General features: G+C 44.9%; 1 protein-coding gene across 13 annotated transcripts in view; it reads right to left on the bottom strand.

Annotated features, from left to right (window-relative positions):
• The window catches only part of LIG6 (DNA LIGASE 6), a 42980-nt gene extending 23179 nt beyond the window's left edge, over window positions 1–19801 (bottom strand). For 8 of the 13 annotated variants that reach the window (XR_015186935.1, XR_015186933.1, XM_086504140.1 and 5 more), the window contains exons 1-7: window positions 16931–19800; window positions 16650–16767; window positions 2470–2551; window positions 2023–2125; window positions 1817–1913; window positions 1590–1692; window positions 5–124 (exon numbers count right to left, since the gene is read on the bottom strand). Coding sequence is in view for 10 of the 13 variants with exons in the window: in XM_086504140.1 (XP_086360266.1) it covers window positions 5–124; window positions 1590–1692; window positions 1817–1913; window positions 2023–2125; window positions 2470–2551; window positions 16650–16767; window positions 16931–19703 (3396 nt within the window). In the remaining 3 variants the exon portion in view is untranslated. Of the gene's footprint in view, window positions 1–4; window positions 125–1589; window positions 1693–1816; window positions 1914–2022; window positions 2126–2469; window positions 2552–16649; window positions 16768–16930 lie in introns of all 13 variants that reach the window. The other 5 variants (XR_015186934.1, XM_086504144.1, XM_086504141.1 and 2 more) reach the window with 2 other exon arrangements.
• Between the last annotated feature and the right edge of the window lie 1951 nt (window positions 19802–21752).

The raw sequence follows: 21752 nt of genomic DNA, 5'->3' as shown, positions 1-21752 counted from the left end.
TCACAAGAAGCTCATTCTTTATCTGCTTCTGCTTGCTTGTTGTGAGAGAAGTGTGAAACACGATTGCTTGAGCTAGAGCAGGCAACACACTTCTCATCATTGCACCAATCCTCATGTTTTGAACCTGATAAATACACAAAAACAGAGGTAGCCATGGTTTCTTGAGCCTTTCAATTAATCAGCACAAAAGCAACTAATTGCAAAGTCCATTGACACATGTTTCAAGAACCATAGACACAGGGAAGGGCCATTCTTGGGTCCCTGTTCCCATTTCCTGTCTGTTCCCCATTCCATAAGACAAATTGTGAGTTTGAAGAAATATGTGTTCTGCATTGATGGTTCCCTTCCCTATCAGTGAATACATGATGCTGTACTAGGTAAAGAAAGGAGTTTGAAAGGCCTAAACAAACTAAGACAAGGGATGGTTCCGATACCTGAAACTACCTGCTTGCTAACTACTGCTGTGCAGAAGATAATTAATTCTCACTCACAATTAGTGAAGACTGAAGAACCCAAAAGGGTCGATCTCCTGAACATAGTAGCACAAAAATCTGCACAAACTCTAGAAGAAGACTCCAAAGCCTCCAATTAGACTCCAACACACTCTCTTGAATGGAGAGACATTCATAATCTTGCACATGAGCTCCACATGAGACATTCCAATCAACCGTACATGCTATTTTGCACTAATGTTTGATACCCAAAACTTTGCAAACCAGCCAGCAGCCTCTGTGCATGGATCTAGCCGGCCACTCTTAAAGCCTCCAATTAGAGTCCAACACACTCTCTTGGATGAAGAGAGATTCATTATCTTTCACATGAGAAATTCAAACGTGCATGCTATTTTGCACTCATGTTTGATACCCAAAACTTTGCAAACCAAGCACAAGACTCAAAACCAATTACAACAAACTACACATACAGTATTTGATGAAAGCAGAAACCCCAGGCCCGATCATGGCATAATCAATCTCTAAAACTCTCTTACTCTTCTCCGTTGCTTTGTAATGGCTCCTCCAATCAGGAGGCTTACATGTACCGCTAAGGGATGGTTCCAGAAATGCCACACCTGCATGTATAGCTTCCAAATTGAAATGAGGGTGCATCAATTTGCACAAATTGTATAATGTCACCTTGGCACAGAAACAGGGAACAGAGACTGGGAATATCAGAACAGCACTCTGGTCCATATCAAATATCGTGAGCACTAGAATACGACCCCATTCTGACAGTGCCCGTGAGACAGGGTAGCTGTTCCAAAACGCGTTCTGCCGCTATGACCAGTCACAAACTTGCATGCTGAAACACCCAACAGTCCTTTTCGTTGAAAGATTAAAATCGGCATAACACTCTGCAATATCACATTGGCCACTCTCCCCTTCTCCTGATTTAAGTCAAGGCCTTGAGCTTAAAAGGGCTACTCCCTCCTTGAGTTCCGCTTCTTCCTCCTTCCCCCCTTGCGGCCAATTCTGGACCCTTTCCCATTCCCTACCCTTGGACATGCAGCCCAACACTGATTATGTGTCATGAATACACTTCAAAAAACGCCCAGTATTAAAAAACTGACTAGCACAGTCTTTAGAGCATACCAATGTCCTCACAATATACTTTGTTTCTTTCTCCCTGCATGCCCGCAGCAGGCCTAGGATCAAGCCTTTCTTGCGAGAACTGCTTCCGCTACCGGTCTCCTTGCTGCACACACACAACAAAAGCGAAGTTCAATAGTTTTGCTGTTTGTACATGCAGGGCCAAAGTTATGCTCTGAACTGCCAGTTTGACCAGATAATCTTGCCCCTTTTCTGAAAGAGTTCAAAACCTTATTTGTAACAGAGTCAAATAAACTTGCTGAATTGAAAGAATGCGTGGTGCCACTAGCAAGGATTGTGTTTGACGACAAGCTTGTGCTACATCACCTGGGCGGAAAAGAAACACGAACGACAGATTTGCTCAGATCAGACTTCATGAAACAAAGCACAGATGGGAAGGGAACGGAAAGCACAATTATTGTGTTTTGGCACATACCAAGATCTCCCGTAGCATTGTACATTTCTTTGATCTTTGACTTTTGTGTGCCCGTTGCTTCTATAATGGCTGCAGATACTGTGCTTCCTCCAATGTTTAGATCCTGTTCCCAGTAAGATGTTATGAAAAATACAAAAGAAAAACACTTCTTTGTAATTGATCAATAATCCAAAATACAAGTATGAACGGATTGAGTTGAATGATATAGAGGGGTCAATAGAGAAGGGGAGAAGCTTCGCAAGGAAAACATAACGTTTGGTCAAATGAAACAACAAGCAACCAAGTATTTTCAAGTTTTTTGAGTTTAAAAAAAAGTGAAAATTAGCAAATTCATATTTGTGGTGAAAAACCAATTAATCTTTTTTCAGCCAAAAAGAAGCACGCTGATGATAATCTTCAAGATGCAAATAGCTCCAAATAGTGAAAGGACTTTTGACAAGAGCATACCGTATTCTCATAATCAGGTGCAATACGGTTTGTCGAGAGGTAAACAGCAGGAAGCACAGCGTCTGGAGATAGAACCAGTAGACTGCAAATCAGAGAGCTTTAGAATCTCTTTGATATCCCATGATAGTCAGTAACAACCTAAATAAATGCTTATCAAATAATAGAAAGCAGCCACGACAACAGGAATCTGCTCAATTGTCCTTGTCGAAACTTCTTAAAGTTGTCTATTCAGAATCAAGACATTATATAAACATATCAAAGCCATAATCCATGACTTTGTTGCAACACGAAACAAGACGGGAGGCATTTCCTCAATCCACCTTGTTGAAACTTCTTCAAGATGCTTGTTCTGAAATGCAAGACACATATAAATGTCTCAAGGACATGACAGCAACATGAAACATTCTCAGAAGACAGAAATAACAAAATCACAAAGAGAAGAAGAGAGTATGCAGATTCTCAAGACATCGGAGATAGAAGACATGGAGGCAGTGAATACATCCATTTAGAATATCCAACCTCACATCCCCAAAAATGAATGCACGACCCAAGTTTCAATGGAATGGTCTCTCCTCTACTTTCCAGCACTCAAACAGAGGGTAAGTAGATATTCCCACATTTCCACGTTTTGAGAGTAGCTAGATACTAGCACATACCCTCAATTGTTGATGCTTATCCACCACATCTCTGTCAGATTTCACAATAAGAAATCACCATTCTGCTTGGATTTAAACCGGCCATCGATGCTACTACAGAGGAGCCAGACTTTCAAGTTTCAATCTAATTCCCTGGCCTGCCCCAATAATATCTTCCTTACCGCCACAACTCGATGATCTCATTGGTACTTTTATAGAACCCCCCAAACTACGTTTCTGGTGCCGCAAAAGCGGCAGGTATACCCATTATTTGAGTCCTCGTTTGTGACCTACATGCTTTCCCAAAAGAGGTTATTCTCCCAACGATGAGTGGTGTGAATCACACTTGCCCTCGCCAAAACCTTGTCCAACTCAGTGGCCCCAAGCTCAGACATAAAGGCAGCAGGCCAAGCCGCAAGCACCTCTCTCATATAAACCATCTTCCTCGAGACTGGTGACTCTCAGGGGTTGCATGGACAGAGACAAGGCTGACAGGACCAACACCCAGATTCCCGAAGGGGTGCTTATTCCAAACAGCATAGTAGCCACATTACAAGATACAACCAGTGGTGAAAAAAACCCTCAAGCTCTCCAAGATGAGCAAAGCTGAGGGGAAAAAACCAAGCCTCATCACCCGGCCCATCCCGTACTCCCCCTCCGACACACGGGCTTGGACACTCATCCACAGCTCGACGCTCACTTGGTAGTGCTTTCGCTATGAGCCAAATGGCTACGGAGGGACAGCGACGCCACTTCTAGTATAGGTCTCTCCTTTTGCATCAGTCCCCGTGGGCTGACTAGTTTTGACATTGACCAACGGTGGGATTTCTTTGACTACTGCTTCACCCGATTTTTCGGCGACCCATCCCCCGACATTGAGGCAGCTTTCTTTCGAGTTCGCGTCCTCTTTCTAGCAGCTAGAGGCACCGAGGCTCTGGATACAGCGGTAGGCTTCTCCTTTCTATTGTGTGGCACGGATCACACAAAGTGGACCTTGCACACATTTCTGGACTGGCTCCAAGTCCAGGCTCTAGAGTTACCACACGGGGGACCTGAGGGTAACAGAATTGATAAAGGCACTGTGGCCTCTCGCCAAGTTCAGTGCGACATCACCGGATGCAGCAAGATGTAGGCACATTGTGGTTCACTTTTTTGCCGACACTCCAAGTCCTCCTTGCTATGTATTTGTACATGAGGATTCTTGGACAGAGGCTGTAGCCCTACAGACTGCACGCTCTGCTTTGGCTTGGGTGGGATAGTCACTTCAGACGCACCTATCTAGAGGTCTCTCGCATACGGATTATTCCCCATCCATGCCGGCCTCCAAGATAACGAGGTTGACTGTTGTTGCAGCATCGGTCTTTTCTCACTGATCCCATGAGGATTGTCTCATGGAATGTACAGAGTTTAGGTGGGCCCCAATTTCAGCGTCAGAGGGGTCGCTTGCGTCACGAGCTTCAAAGATGCCTTGTGGGTGGGATGATTGATATTCTTATGCTTCAGGAGCACCATCTTTGTAAGAGCCGCATTCGGCGATGTGGTTAAATTTTGTGTGGCCGCTATGAGACCTTCTGGTCAGCTGCTTTTGGGCCTGGAGGCATCTAGGGAGGTGTATGTATGACTATTGCCGACTCATGGTAGCAGGCCATTGTGGGCAGAGGTATTATTGTGCAAAGCAAGGCCAGTGGATTACTATGCACGTTCATGGTTGCCTTATGGGCTTTCTAAACATTTGTGCGCCCAATGTGGCAAGTGTACAAACTGAGTTTTGGTCACATATTGTAGAGTCTCTGCCGCATGCAGAGCAGTGGTGTGTCGGGGGAGACTTCAATATGTTGGAGGACCCCTCATATAGGATTAAAGGTAGCCATGCTACTGTGCACCGGGCTGAGTTGGGAGCTTGGGAGCGCTAATGTATGACCTTGAGGATTTCAGATGTTTGGCAGCATGCAGGCTTTGTGCGGTCCCAGACAACTTATCTTTCTCACGCTCTGACCGCAAAGTAGGAGAAGTAAATCTATCTCGGATAGATCGCTTCTACGCCAGTGCTAGCATTTGTGACATGGGAGGATCTGTTTGCATTCTAGCTAGGATTTGTCATAAAATCTAATATCTAACTTTACCAAATGATTTTCTCATATTGAACTGATCATTTAATATGGGAAAATAAAAGGGAAACAAGAGTTAGGATATAGATATGTGCTTCTAGACCTATCTCAACAGGGGGCCAAAAGGAGAGATGGTTGCATCTCAATAGGGGTCCAAAAGGAAATGGTCTACCAAAGAGCATTGTGCACTAAGTGCTTCTAGAATTATCTCTGCAGGGGACCAAGAGGAGAGATGGTTACATCTCAATAGGGGTCCAAAAGGAGATAGTCTATCACAGAGCAACGTGGAGCTTAAAAGACCTTAGGGTTAGCTTCATTAAAGCCTCCAAAAGTTAGTGTTAAAAGTCCTTACACCTAGGACCATTAGGTATTTTAGATCTTAGGCAAGCTAGTGAGGCGCTTATCATGCTTAATGACTAAGGTGTTTGAGGTTCTTGTCGTGCTTGAGGTGTTCAAGTCAAAGATGAGCCCTAAAGGTAGGGGCATGAGAGAGCACACACACACACACTCAAGGCAAGCCCAAGGCTCAAGAGGCATTAACGCCACATGTCACGCCCTAACAATATTGCCCTCATAATGTGCCTGAATCCTATTGGATGACCTATAGAAAGGTCCAATGAAAATTTAGATTCAATTAACTAATTAAGATCTTTCTCTCAGAGGAGGAAAGGAGGACACTTGTAATGCTACAATTAAATAATTAAGATCTTTCTCTCAAAGGAGGAAAGGAGGACACTTGTCCAAATGCTACACCCCTTGCTTGTTATCACTAGAGCCATTCATTGGCTAGCCCAAGGCTTGAGCAATAGGCTTGTAGCAAGAGTAAAGTAGCAAAATCGAATCCTCTCTCTCTCATATACTCCACAAGCCACACACACATTACCCCATTGTGTGTTGTGTACACAAGTAATCTCCTTCTCCAAGCTTGAGAAGTGGAGAGCCTAGACCAACACCCCTTGGCTATGGAATGCAAATCCAACCAAGAGTCATGCTCAGATCAATGCTCATCAATCTCTCCATCTTCATCATCACTATGCTAAGCTATGCTCTAAGAGTGATTATGTGTGAGGAGACTACTACTTTCTCGTAAAGATACATCTTCTTCTCTTCATCTTCATCACTCTCTGCTAGCTCTCTCCACCTTTGAAGGTGTTTGAAGTCTTGGGATTGAGGCCGGGGACAAGTTAATGTTTTTGCAAGTTAGTTACGGGCATAATATTGGTGCATGAAGCTTACCATCTTCATGGCATCAACAAGGTCTCAAAGAACACAAAGCATGTATTATACCAAGCTTCTCTTCAAGGGAGGATCTATAATACAAAAGCCTTTTAGAGGGGGGACCTGCTGTAAGTAAATCCGGTCCTCAAGTGTCGTCAATTTCTCTGATTCTTTCTCTCTTTTGCAAGTATTGTTCATACCAAGCTAACTAGGTATAATCTTTATTTTGCTACCTTCAATCAAGTACTCTCCTTATGTTCATTGAGAATCCTCTTGAGGAAATGCTCACTATTGTTACTTTAATTCCGCTACAAACCATGTTATTAGCCATATTCCGCTACAGGATCACATTTTCAGATCATGCGCCATTGATTTCTATTGTGTGACAGACAGAAAGAGTGGGACTGCGATGTTGCATATCCCAGAGAGGATTTTGCTGGATATAGAGCTCAGAGATCGGGTGGTGGCACTTTAAACAGAGACTTTGGGCACTCAGGGCACCCCTCCTAGTAGAGTGGCCACTAGACTTGTTGAGCTTAGTCGCTTCTTCCTCCAGGAGTCTACAGCTCGCTTTGTTGCAGCCAAGGAGGAGGAGAAGCGTCTCAGACGGGGCATTGTTTCCTTACAACAGATGCAGGAGCACCACCCTTACAGTCCTTGGTTGGAGGAGCAGATACAATAGGCTCGACAGGAGCTTACCACCATTGAGGAGCGACATCATGAGTTTGCCTTTCATCGGCAGGCATCTTAGTGGGCATCTCAATGGACCCAGGTGGGGGACAGAGTTAGTGGTGAGTTCTTTGAGACTTGGGGCCCAGACATGTGCGCACCAGTGTTAGTCAATTGAGGAGACCTGATGGGTCAATTGCTTCAAACCCTAAGGATATGCGTGCATTTGCTACTGGCTTTTACCGTGAGTTGCATTCAGCTAGGCCACAATCAGAGTGCCAGGATGCATGCAGAGAGCAGGTTTGGGCACAGATCCCTTGCCTAATTACTGAGGAGATGCATCAGAGACTAGAGATGCCTCTCCAGCTAGAGAAGCTCCATGAGGCCCTCAGGGCACTCCCCTCAGGTAGCTGCCCAAGAGAGGATGGTTTGACTCCCAGCTTTTCTGGGAGTACTTACTACTGTGAGCTGCGTGGTTCGGATCTTTGTGGCGCCTACCAGCACATTTTGCACACTAGAGAGATGCCTGGCAACATGAGTGAGGGTTTGATTTACCTTATCCCAAGGAGGGAGGCTCCTTGGATGAGATTCGGTAGTGGCGGCCCATCACCATTCTCAACTAAGCCTACAAAATCATTGCAAAAACAGTTTCAGGATTCAGCCGCTACTTGAGAGCATTATACATGAGACCCAGACATGATTTTTCAAGGAGCGCAATACATTTGGCAACATCTTTACCTTTTGGGAGGCTTCTGCCCTCGCACGTCTCCGAGGCGAGAATCTTGTGATACTCCTCAATTCTGAGAAGGCTTACGACAGAGTTGACTAGGATTTCTTGGAGGGCACTCTACGCAAGATAGGGTTTTAAGATGCTTGGATCAGGAGTGTCAGCTATCTACAGATATGCGCACAGCCAAGTGATCTTGGCTAGGGAAAGAGGGGCACACTTCATGCTCATGTATTCGGTTAGACAGGGTTGCCCTCTTGTCCCCCTTCCTCTCTCTCTTCTATGTTGAGGCAATGAGCACATTTCTGACTTCACGGGAGGTTGGTTTGCATGGTTTAGAGCTCCCTTTTAGGGGAGACAAGCTGCTTGACGCTGAGTTTGCTAGCCAAATGTCACGAACAATCTCTACCACTGGGATAGGGTGAGCCTCAAAGATGCGAAAGCAACGTGCCCGCCAGATCAACGAGAGTGTCAAGCCACAGACAAGCTCCCAACACCTCTCTATCACTGCACCACAACTAGGGGATGAGCTCTATGGCAAGCTGAAGTGTAGGTCGACCCACCAAATCACTATCATCCTGCTGGTGGAAGCCAACTCAAAATGGAGCGCACGTTGCAGAGCTCGTGAGAGTGGACCAGGCTGCAGCACCCCAAGTGTACTGTCGGGCTGTGGAGAGAGCTGGCATCAGCCAAAGAACCCGAAGCCAAACTTGTTGTGCCATGGGGCAGTCCCACAAACAGTGACGCTGACTCTCCAAAGGATGGCTATAGGCTGCACATGCTGCCGAGAAGCCGCTGTGTACCGACCAACTCCCAACTGTTGTAGCCCCGTGTGCAGCTAGCCACTGTAACAAAGTAACTCGCCTTGGCTGCCTACTGTCCCACAACCGCTCCCAAAAGCTTGACAAGAACTCGGCTGTGAGACCCTCTTGCTAGTGAAGTGTTACAGCTGGGCGAGCCTCGCTCCGTGCTGTCAGTATGTGTCGCCCCAAGCAAGCTGTGTACTGAAAAAAGGAGTCCCTAGGTGATCGGCTGAAGAGAAGGATCCCGCCATAACCACTCTCTCGGGTCCCATTGCACTCGTACCGGAGGGTGGCTCTCCCAAGCCCAAAGCCGCCAGTGTCGTGACTCAAGATCTACTAGGTCACGATCTATGACAAGTGTCCTCCCACACATGCCCACAACTCGGATCCTCTGAAAAACAGCACTCCGCAACCTATGGTGCCTCTACTGAGACTCTGTGAAGACGACCCTCTCCCTGAACCTCGAAAAATATGTGGGGTACCGACTCCGAGCAGGCCCTAACTGCAATGAGGACCTCTAGACGCGTGAAGGGCCCCATCCATCTGGGAGATGTTGCCTCAAGAGGGGTATGCCACTCAACTGGTATAGCCTCTATAATATCCTCACACGTGCTCTGCACTCCCCTCATGCCTCATAACTGGATACTCTGAATATCCTCAAGAACGCCTCAAAACTATAGCTAGTCGCCGAGAGTGTGGGCTGGACCCTTTGCCATGGGACCCCAAGAAACATGAGGCCTGCTACCAACCAAGTGGCCTCTCTGTGTGCTAACCATGGGGTTCCAAACAAGAGGCTGTCTCAAGCGCTCCTCCATGCATTGTGCAAGTGGGTGTTACCATATACATGTGGTAGAGATGTGTGTAAACACACTAGGACCGCCGGGGCATTTTTTCCCTCTTTAGGACGTTTTTTCCCCCTTGCATTGTATACACGCCCATCACTCTAGGGCTATCTATCTTTCCATTGCACACTAAATAATACAGTCTTTGTTGTGTGCCTTGAGCTTCCTTCGTCTTCTCCAAGTTGTGTACGTTTCCCTGCAACCCTAATTCCAACAATTGGTATCAGAGCACGCCACGTCCTCCCGGGTTTAGTCGCCAGCGTCACAAGAACACCCCTACTCGTTTTCTCAGATATCAACAAGCTTTGGCGAGCGTCAGCGGGTCAACAAAAAATTTGGGAGAGCTCATACAGCTTGGTCTGCTCAGAATTTCATTTCGGGCTCATTTCGACCTCGTTTCCACTACAGCCAGGTCTGCACAGGCAATTTCGTCATTTTGTGCAGAATTTATGTCAATGCCAATTACTGCATAACAGGTCCCATACAGTCTACTGCGGGTTGTGCTATATAGCACGTGCTGGTCTCACTCAGTTTCTCATCATTTCGGGCAGTTTTCACATCAGGTGCAGGCATTTTCCATGGCTGACAACAACACAGATATGCTCAAGATGTTTGCTTGTAACTAAGTCAGACTTTGTAAATAATTAATTTATTTACGAGAAAAGAATTATCTAATTAGTTGTGTGCACACCAGAATAGACCTAGCAGTTCTAAGGCCTCAGGTGAGCCTAAATGCGGGCCACAACACCTCAGAGGGACCTTAGCAGAAATTACCCTGAAGCCCTAGTGATTGGGAAATCGGGTCTTCAGAAAGGGGTAAGGAGTAGCCTCAGATTTTAGGCTCAGAAAAATACGCGCGTCAGTACAAGCACATGAATGAGATGGGGTCCTTAGAACAGTGACCCTAAGGCTAATAAAGCTAATAAAGCCTTAGGGTAAGTTTTGTGAAATTAAATTTAACGGTCCGTGCCCGGGCGGGCGGCTGGACAAGTGTGAACAGGTAAAGGCAGTGCAGACTGCAGTGCCCGTGCGGCATTGCGCCGGCAGACCTTTGGTGTTCTCATAAAAGAATCATTGGTAGCAGTTGTTAGTTAGTTGCACATTTTTTTTAATTAATGAGCTAGAAGTTTTTAAAGTCAAAAGTTGAATGGTTTTTAAGTTTTTAAAGTAAGTGTGCCAAGTGGCACACTTACCAATGCAAACTAACTCTCTCTCACTCTCACTCTCACCCTCTCTCTCTTCCTAGCGCCCCCTCTCCCTGATGGCTATTTAGGAGCCCCCCTCCCCCATTTTCAGGGCTGGCAGTGCACCTACCCCCCCTAATGTGAGCGTGCTCTACGCGGTGGAGCCCTCCATTGAAGCTTGAGAGCAGCCCCTTGCGACATATGTGGTAGCCTTGTGCTCCCATTGTCAAGAACAAGGGATCTCACAGTCATAGACACCTTCTGGTGAAGTTTCATCGCGAGAAACTGCCGTAGACGCTCTCTTAGCAGAGTGCGGCTGCTGTAATTCTCTGTTTTCAGCCCCTAATCACCTCGATTAGGGCTGTTTTCAGCAGATCAGCCATAGAAATTCTCTTCTCTCTCCTTATCCTAAGTCTACATCAAGTTTGGCGCGATTCCATCGCGAAGAAGACCTCTGTTTCGGCGTAGGGGTGTGCACACGTAAGAATTTCAGGTTATGTGCAGAATATTACAGCAAGCATGTGCCTGTGCATTTTGCTTGTTTCTCTTTTGTGTTCGATGCATGAATGAATGAGCATGAAGGCAACACATAACGGAAGATGGACTCTCCTCTGTGAGAGCTTCCGAGGAGCTGTTTTGGAAGATAGACTCTCTTTTCGAGAGCTTCCAACCAGTCTCGCAGAAGAGGGGAAATCCCCTAAGCAGTAAGAAAGTGGAAACACTTTCTCAGTCAGTAGTCAGAACAGAACAGAAGAAAGAATAGAGGACGGGCGTATGCCCCGTTCCTGTGCTTGTAAAGATTCTCCCTTAGTAATAAAGATATTCTCTTTATGGGGGGGGACCAGCCCATCTTCTGGTCCCCAATGAAGTGTCAAGTTTTCTCGCTCCCTCTAATTCTCTTGAGTATTTGAAGTGCAATTAAGCGTCAGTTTACACTTCCGTAATTTTTGTGACATTGCTACTGAGGACAGATTGGAAGGGGACAATTACCCTGTGTGGGCTTACATGATGCAACATGTACTTGTATCGAAGAGAGTTTGGAACATTGTGCAGGGCATTGATGTACATCCTGGTACTGTGGATGCATACTCCAAGTTTTGTTGCCAGGGTTGCTACTGTCAGGCTGTTTTGCCTACTTGGGCAGGCTCTTTGGGATGTAAGAGATGCGCAGGCTCATGCATTGATTGCATTGTCAGTGAAGCGCACTATCACTCCTCACATCCGTTCAGCAAAATCTGCAAAGCAGGCTTGGGGTATTCTAGCAGGTCTTTATGCAAGCCGCAATGAGGCTAAAATTGCTTGCTGCGTAAAGAGTTGGAATCAAAGATTATGCATGAGGAAGATGAAATGGACACTTTCCTTGCTGGTGTCAAGGATGTTAATGAGCAACTAATGTCTGCAAGAGAAGTCATTTCTGACAGTTCACTTGTGCAAACTGTTCTTGATGCTTTGCCAGATTCTTACCAGACTTTTTCTAGTACTTGGAGACTTATGACCCAAGGAAATCCTGAAGTTGTCAAGTTTGATGCATTATGCACATTGCTGTTGCAAGAGTCACTTTCTAGAAAAAACAGGACTAGGCAGCGTGCAGTTGAACAGGCTTTTATTACAGCTCAAAGAAAAGGTGGGAACAGTAAGGTAACCACTTCTTATGGTTCTGCTGCGAGTGGCAAAACTTCTGTTCCTAATGCTTTTGTTGGCAGCACTTCGTCTAGCAATTCTGGTGGTAAGGGCAAAAAGAAGATGCATTGCCATTATTGTAAGCTAATGATCACTTGATCAAGCAGTGTCCAAAATTGAAGGCAAAAGAGGCTAAGAAGAAAGAGGTTGGATCCACTACAGGGTCCAATACAAGTGCAGCGATTGTAGAGTCTTCTGTCAAAGGAGATTGTGCTACTAATGTTGATGCAGAATGGGCATTTATTAGTGCAAAGTGCACTTACGATCCTATTGTTATCCTCTATTGAGTCTGTCTCTCATGGGAATGCGGTGACTTGTGCCAACAATGTCTCTTATCCTATTCAAGGAGTTGGGAAGATTGTGATTACTGTTGCAAATGGCAATTCTTTCACACTTGTTGATGCATTGTATGTACCTAGCATCAAAAAGAACCTTTTGTCTGTATCTGCACTTGCTAGACTTGGTCTCGTAGTCAAATTTGTGGATGACAGATGTACAGTTCATTATCTCAGTTTTGGTGATGAAATTGTTGCATCTGGCGTTTCGTGTCGTGGGTTGTATAAGCTCACTTTGTATGACAAGTGTGGACAAAATTTTGCAAATGCAGTTGCAGATTCAAGGGCTGTTTCAGATGCAAAAATGTGGCATGTACTTTTAGGGCATCTGAATTTTGCCAGCTTGCTGCGTTTGCAGAAATCTGATATGGTTGCTTCTTTGCTGCCTCTTGAAGCACCTGTCAAACATGTTTGTGAAGGCTGTATTTTGGGTAAAATGCAGCGTGCTAAGTTTACATCATCTACACTGACAGTCAGAGTGTAACTAAGTCAAACTTTGTAAATAATTAATTTATTTACGAGAAAAGAATTATCTAATTAGTTGTGTGCACATCAGAATAGATTTAGCAGTTATGGGGCCTTAGGTGCGCCCAAGTTTGGGCCAGTGCACCTCAGGGAGACCCTAGCAGAAAATACCCTGAAGCCCTAGCGATTGGGAAATCGGGTCTTCAATAAAGGGGTAGATAGTAGCCTCAAATTTCAAGCTCAGAAAATTACGCGCGCTAGTGCAAGCACAGGAATGAGATGGGGTCCTTAGAATAATAACCCTAAGGCCTGATTATTTTACGGCCTTAGGATAAGTTAGTTAAAGTATTCTTAAATGATTTGCGTTGGACCAAATGGCCGAACAAGTGCGAACAAGTAATGCCAGAGCATTGCTGGCACAGCAATGCGCTAGGGAGCAGCTAACGTTTTCATTTGTTGCATCTATGTGTGCAGTTGTGCACTTAATTACACATTTCATTAACTAGCATAGGATTTTTAAAGTCAAAAGTTGAATGGTTTTTAAATTTTAAAGTAAGTGTGCCATTTGGCACACTTTCCCATGCAATCTCTCTCTCTCTCTCTCTCTCTCTCTCTCTCTCTCTCTCTCTCTTTCTTCATGCTAGCGTCCCCTCTTCTTGGAGGCTATAAGAGAGCAGCACCTTGTGGTGTATGTGGAGCCTCTGAGCACCCATCACCTAGAACAAGGCCTCTCATGGTTGCTTGCAGCTTTGGGAGAAGTTTCATCGCGTAAAGTAGTAGAAAACTCTCTTTCTCCCTTGTCTAGCTGCTGCAAATTCCCTGTTTTCAGCCCCTAATCACTTGTATTAGGGTGAATTTCAGCAAAGTCTTAATAGAATCTCATTCCCCACTACCTACTCTACACATACACCAAGTTTGGAGCATTTCCATCGCGAAAAGGACCTCCAATTTGGCATTGGAACACGCTCAGGTAACAATTTCTGGTTATGTGCAGAAAATTACAGCAAGCGTGTGTGTGTGTGTGTGTTTTGCATGTTTCTGTGGTTGGTTAATTGCAGGAATGATTACGTCCAAAGTGGCACAGTTAGCGGAAGATAGACCCTCATTCGTGAGAGCTTCCGATGAGTTTTGTGGAAGGTAGACTCTCCCCTACGAGAGCTTCCCAAAATCTCGCAGAAGAGGATAGATCCTCTCAGTAGTCAAAGAGCAGTTCCTCTACTCTCTCAGTCAGAAGCAGAAAAAGGACAAGAAAGAATAGAGGACGGGCTTTCGCCCCGTTCCTGTGCTTGTAAAGATTCTCCCTTAGTAATAAAGATATTCTCTTTATGGGGGGGGACCAGTCCATCTTCTGGTCCCCAATGAAGTGTCAAGCTTTCTCTCTCTCTCTCTAATTCTCTTGAGTATTTGAAGTGCAATTAAACGTTAGTTTACGCTTCCGTATTTTTGTAACACAGAGCGCATTGGCAGTTGCGAGGAACCCAGTTTTTCATGCTCGCACAAAGCACATTGAGATGCATTACCACTATGTCAGGGAGAGGCTCTCAGCAAGAGAGATCAGCTTGGCTTATGTGCCGACACAGGACAACCTTGCAGATCTTTTCACAAAGGCATTGTCTCGTGAGAAGTTCGAAGCTTTCTGCAAAGTTTTGGGCTTGCTCCTCTTGTGGATTGCCAGCCCTCGTTCACAGCATCACTCCTAGGGGGGATTTGTTACCATATTATGTGGTAGTAATGTGTGTGAACACACTAGGACTGCCGGGGCATTTTTTCCCTCTTTAGGAGGTTTTTTCCCCTGTGCATTGTATATACGCCCATCACTCTAGGGCTATCTAGGGCTATCTATCTTTCCATTGCACACTAAGTAATATAGTCTTTGTTGTGTGCCTTGAGCTTCCTTCGTCTTCTCCAAGCTATGTGCGTTTCCCTACAACCCTAATTCCAACAGTGGGCTGGTGCTGCTCCAGGTCACTCCTCAGTTGCTCCCAGGACCTACGCAGGATCACAGCAAAGGGGTCCTCCCAGCTCCTGCTCAGGCCAACTGGATGCATCTTTGTAAAAATCCACCTGATGGACTACTCCAAGGGCCACCCATATGGGGGACTCGAGCACGAATCCGGTGTAGCAACAGCTCCTTCCAGAGCTCCTCCCCTGGAAGAAGCCCTTTGATCACAAGCTTCCCACTGTTGTGCTAGGTCGATGATCCCCAGTCCTCTGTGAGAACAAGGTAAGGTGATGTCCTGCCAAGACACTTTGGCCCGGGCTGACAGAGTGTCACGTTCTGACCATAAAAAAAATCATGATCAGCCTTTCCACCTGGCTGCTGCAGGAATTCGAAAAGATTGAGCAAGACGTGATGTATCACATAGTAGCCAAAAGCACCTGGTTGGCCACTATAACTCTGCTAGCCACAGCAGTGTAACAGCAGGGAACGGGCGGAACGGGGCCCTCCCGTTCCCGGAACACCTTTCCCAAGCCTATGGCTCCTTCGAAACGGAAACACCAACGGAACGCCGTTCCGTCCCTCCGCATAACCGGAATGGCAGGCGGAATGGCCCCGGAACGGCAGGCGGAATGGGCCCCGGAATGGGCGGAACGCGGAATGTGGACCAGGAACGACATATTTTTAAAAAATTTAAAATCTAGTCCTTTTTTTTTTTTAAAGGACATTTGGGCAATGTTGTTTGAAAGCTGTTTTGGGGGGGAAGGTGGGTATCCTTCCCATCCTCTCCTAGATAATCCAAACCCTCTCCCTCAAGCCTCAAGCTCTCAAGAGTCAAAACAGGCCCTCCCATGGCATATTTTAGGTACCGTTTCGGTCCCCCGTTCCGTGTAACTATGAGCCACAAAGAGCAGTGCCAAACTCCAATAAAGCAATTTTCTCCTAATGGAGAGGAGGAGGGGAGCAGTCTGCTGCTCAAATCCAAGCGAACTTGACAGTCCAGATAACATACAGAAGTCCTCGGAGGATCCACCTTAAGCCCTCTCCTGGCGACCAATCAAGCGTACGAGCACTGCCAACCCAGAAAGCCACAGTTTGCCTCCAGTTGATCAGTACCCCTGATGCACAACAAAAACCTCAAGAGGCCTGCTCATACCTGTGTAGATTGGCCTCATGGCCCTCGGAGCTGATTAATACACTCAGGGGTCAGTCTGAGAGACTTCAGGGCAACTCCAACCGCATGAGGGAGCGCCAAGAGGCTTTCTTGCAACTTTGGTGCCCATGGCCTTTCTTCACCATGGTTCTGGGTGTGCCTAGATGACACTACCGGCCACCAATCTGGCTCTTTCCTCTTCCCATCTCATGATCTAGCCCTCATTGTACATACTTTGTTTTCGCACTAGGAGAGTCTCCCCATGTTTCTGATGTAGCCCTCTCTTGCAAAGTGGTTTTGTAGCCTTTGGGCAGTTTTATTAACTAATGGAAGGATCGTTTTCTTGCAAACAAAAAGATGCATAACTAAAAAACCATTTTTTGCGATATACAAGACGAGGGAAATTCAAGGAAATAGTGAACCTGCGAAACATGTTGCATAGCATATCAGAAGTCCTCAAGCGGCGACTTTCCTGTTCAACCAGGTCAAACGTTCTGGCCAAATGTATATACGGAGCTGGTTCTCCTCTCTTCCAGCATGCTACATAAAGCCACACTGTTTACTCAAAGACAAGCTCAAAAGCAAAGTATGCTGTTATTTGTACGTTTTTGCAAACTGTGATTAAGGTAGCGCACATGTATTACCATGCACAAAATAAGTCAACTGTATGTAGGTATAGTGCACGACATGGTTAGCATTTTACCATACTCAATTGGCCTGTAATCCCAAATGGATGTTGCAACAAAGTCGTTTTTTGCCTCAACAGCAACCACCCTACATTCCTGCTCCTTGTCATCCTGTCCTAGATTGTCATTGCTCTCTGACAAAGTTTCATCCTCGATATTTCGCTTTGGAAGATCTGAGCAGCTTTCTTTGTAATACAAATCCAGCGCTGCATTTATATCTCCGCAAGACTGTTGCAGAAGAGTTTGTGCTTTGTCTAATGACACACAATCACCCAAAATTGCGATAATTTGATCCAATCCAGCCATCTTAATGGGACTCTTTAAAGATAGCATCTCCTTCTTTTGCCCTGTTTTTTGGGACTCTGCATGTTCGATCTGCCATGAAGAGCTATTATCTGGACCAACAGAGCTATTTGCACTTAAATTGGACTTTTTGAAGAATGTCAGTATGGAAGCTTGTGATCCTCTGCTTCTCTTAGCTGCCAGCGAACTCATTGTTTTTGTAATTGGGCTGCTTTTTTTCTGTAAATCCTCCCTCTCCAATACGCCTGCTTGCATGCCAGCACTAACAACAAAATCATTTTCTTCGATCGATGCTGGTCTTCCATTCTTGTCAGACGCTTGCTCTTGCTGGTCAACCTGAGTGCCTTCAAAATACAGCGCAACTGCTAAATCCAAGTCTCCATTTGCTTTGAGAAGCAAATCATTCACCTGTTTCTCATTGGCAATCCTAGGAAGAACTGTCCTAAGTTGCTCTTTCTTTTTTTGGCTGATAATACTGTTACCAGTCTCTTCTGTTGTCTCAAGATGAACCTCTGAAGAGATCTGACAAACAGCAGGTGAACTCCCTCTCTCTGCCTGTACTATCTCTTTTTTGGCAACAACAGGATCCGATACATCAAACTCACCACTTTTGCAGCTCACCCTTTGCCTCTTCTTTGCACCTCTGCCAAAAGCAGCTTTTGGAAACTCCTTTGTATCCGTGAGATTCAAGTTATCAGGGATCTCCTCAAATCCTGTTCGTGAGTCTGTCATATCTTCGCAAACATAAGCCTGACCATCACCAGAAGTTAGCTCTGATTTGTGCAATTCTGATCCCATACTTTGGCTCTTTAGCTTCTTTGCTTGTGGAGTGACCCTTTCAGTGCCGCTTTTTCTACTGAAACCTTTTAGAAACCGTCGTTTGCTTGCAGTCTCATCTACTAGATTTCTAAAATGCTTCCGCATTGCTGCTACAGCCTTGCTATCCATGTCTCCACCCTCAAGCCCAACTGTGGGAAAAATCTCATGTGGCCTTAAGAACGCTACATATTCTCGCAATTCCTGGTAGTTGGAATGTTCACTATAAGGAACCAAATGAATCTCTAAAGGCCCTTTCCTTCTGACAGAGAAAGTTTTTTTCTTGATTTCATAAGTCCATCCTGTAGGGACAAACCCCACAACCCGATCATAGCCTGACTTCTTCAATAACTCCTCCATCTTTCTAAAATTAGGCCGAAAGAAAGGCCAAGTTTCACCAAGAAAGTTCCAAGATACGACATGCACATTTGTAGCAGAGGGTGATGTAGTAAAAATATCAACATTCTCAAGATCTAAACACTTCAAGATACCTAACTTTCTTTCATTGGTGTAAATCAAGCACTTACATCGCTTGGCTACAGCAGACAAAATCTTTTCTTTGCCGATGACGTAGGTCGAGATAAGGAACAACGTGGAGCCACCTTGTCTTTGTTGAGATTGTACTATTGGCATTGAGTTTGCTGTATTCGAGCTTGCATCGTCTGGCTTGCCGTCTTCCTCAATGTCTACGTCTGCATTTCCTTTCGATGACATTTCCAAACCGTTTGAATCTAAATTTTTAGTGTCAACAGCACCGACGACGTTTTTATTTAATTCTCCACCCTCCATGAACACTTCATCCAACTCCTCAATGTCATCATAGACATGGATTAGGCTATCCAGTTTTTCATTGCTTTCTTCTCTCATGGTAAATATTGTATCCGCAATGTAGCTGAGAGATTCGCTCTGAGTTGGAAAAATGAATTTAGGGTTGCAGTAAGTTGTGTCCAAGAACACAGCGTCGGCACCAATGAAATCACAAAGGCTAGGGTCCACTTTCATGTCAGAAGAGTACCTCATGTCACCTGTATGCACATACCTCAAAAAAATGCCACTCTTTTCTGCAGGAACCTGAAAGAGGAACTGCACCGCACCAGGACAATGGTTTGCATCAACAAGAGTGACTACACACGAGTCTACGTCCACTGGGTCTCCCATGGGGAGAGGACACACAAAAAACTTGGGTACTTTGATGCACTCAACCACAAGGCGAGCCGTGATATGGGAGCAGAAGATAATACCCCTATTCCATAAAGGAGTGAGACCTGTGTAATGATCGCTGTGAAAATGCGACAGAAAATAGGAATGGGACCATGAGCCGGCATGCCGGAAGCCATCTACAATGAAGCGAGTACCTGGAATGCGCTTGTAGGAAGGGAAAGATGAGGGGAAATTCGGCAACTCCCAACAGACAGCATGAGGGGAACTCGATGGTTCCATATCAATGGATACGTCAGGGCTTGCTTGAGAAGGGTTTGTGGATGGTTCACCCTCAAGAAGCCCATCGATGGAAGAACGGGAGTATGAAGAGACTGATGGTTTCAGCTCCTCATTCGGGCTTTGACGAACAAGCTCGGATCCAGCTGCAGTTGAAATCTGCTGGAGGGCAGCTTTGAAGAGGAGGAAGCTATCCAAAGAAGGCCTTCTACGAGCGTGCTGCTGGTCCCCCATCCCCGCAATGCTAAAGGTTGCCACCCTCCTCACTAACAGGCAGCGCACTGTTTCACATGCCAACTTAAAAACCGCTGTCAGTGGGTAATTTTTATGGGACCTAGTCAGCTGTCCTGCTAGAAAGTGCTGACATGTGTTAAGGGGAGATCACACATTAATGTGGCGCCTGACGTCATACTCATCCATAGAAGGGACACCAACTCTACCCCTCTAAGATAAGGGGGCCAATAAAATGAAGGCCCCCAATTCGAGTGAAGCCATACCCCAATATTGCACCGCCCAGCAATGAGCATCCTTCTTAGCGTGTGTAAAAGCGACAGAGCTGCCTATCGCGTTGACTCTCCAGCGCTCGCGTGAAAGGCTATTCTACTGGCCCTCGTACGCAATACAACTCTTTTCCATCAATTCCATGTTGGAATGGCAAATTACGGAGCATGACCTTCCTGCAAGATTTTCCTTCGAGTGAATCTAGATGAGCGAAGAAGATAGCGCAGGCAAAAATGTAAAGTCTCTTTACAAGTGAAAAAGCGCTCCCCGTCAACTTTGGTGCTGCAAGATTGGCCCCCTCACATTAGAGAAGGTATTTATCATCCAAGGAGTATATGGAAAATCTTTCAATAGAAGGGACACAAACTCTACCCCTATAGAGAAGGTATTTATCGCCTAAGGAGTAGTTGGCAAATCTCCCCTCCATACAAAATTTATCACCGTCCTTTGAAGCAATGCTCAAAGGATGCGAATAGTCCAACATGAGCTCTCTAACTCAATACTGCATCTAGGAGACTTGGACTTTGAACTAACATTGATCCTTCTCGTGTCAAGACTTTGACCATCTCTCCAAACTAAAACTCCGCTCCAATGAATGGCCTCTAGGAATAAGAGTGCAATCACAAACGGAATGTCAGATTGTAGCTAAAGCAGGATGATGCTCACATCAACCACATATAAACTTCAAGAAATCATTTTCGAAGATTATGAAACTAAATTCACTGATTTTCCTCTGTTCACCAAGATTTCTTACCTTTCAATTCATTTTGACTTGAAAGATAAGACATTTTAAACTTTTCATGATCTATTTTCCATTATATGGTAGCATCACCACTTTTTTAAAGCACGTAGAATTGCTAGTAACTATCGGTCATAGGCAGAGTAGTTACGTTGACCCAATTGAGTTTCTTGTTCTCGAATGCAACGGGTGGACCCCTTTGCAATAAACCGCTCTAATAGCCTCCTCACTAGCATCCGCTCATTGGGGTCCACAATACTTGAAACATGTGCCAAAGAGATGGCCACTTTGTATTTTTTATAACTTTCTATTAGGACATCTCCCCTCCAAACTAATATTCTAAGTTGCATTATTTTATTATATTTTCATATTCAAACAAATTATCATTTAAGATTCATACTTTCTCAAATAATACTTGAATATTTCACTAATTTGACCAAAGCATTCAATCAGATAACATATGATCAAATATAAATCAATTTGATTTTTTTTCTATTTACAACTTATATTGTATTAATTTTACAATTTAAATATGGACCTATTTATCCATTTTGTTATGATTATTTTGTTTGTTTGTGTATCTATGTTAGATTATTTGTCTCTGTATCTTTGTTATCTAATGTATATTTATTGATCTATTTGTCCTTGTGTGTCCGTGTCTATCTACATTTAATTATCTCTGAAAGGATAAACGAGGTTCAGAACTTGTGAGAAACTCACAAGGGCTTACCTATCTACTATTGTGTGTGTGTGTGTGTGTGTGTGTGTGTGTGTGTGTGTGTGTGTGTGTGTTCCAGTAATAATATAACATACACACCAAAGAATTCTTTCAAATTACTAAAGACACTAGAAACTATATCAGTGAAAAGGTGGTATAATTCCCATTCATAGTACAGAACGGTCTTTATACATAAGTATAAGAGAGTTAAGAGCCTAAAGATATATAATCCACCATCTTCACTCCAAGGAACTTTGAAAACCATAGTTGAGAAGGTAACCCTCACCTGCACCCATGGAAACAACACAACATTCAGTTAGCATTG

This window comes from Adiantum capillus-veneris, chromosome 28 (assembly GCF_014529385.1).
Source record: "Adiantum capillus-veneris isolate H3 chromosome 28, ASM1452938v2, whole genome shotgun sequence".
Classification (NCBI taxonomy): Eukaryota; Viridiplantae; Streptophyta; class Polypodiopsida; order Polypodiales; family Pteridaceae; genus Adiantum; species Adiantum capillus-veneris.
Note: the sequence above shows the minus strand (reverse complement) of the source record. Positions and strands in the feature narration are given on the sequence as shown.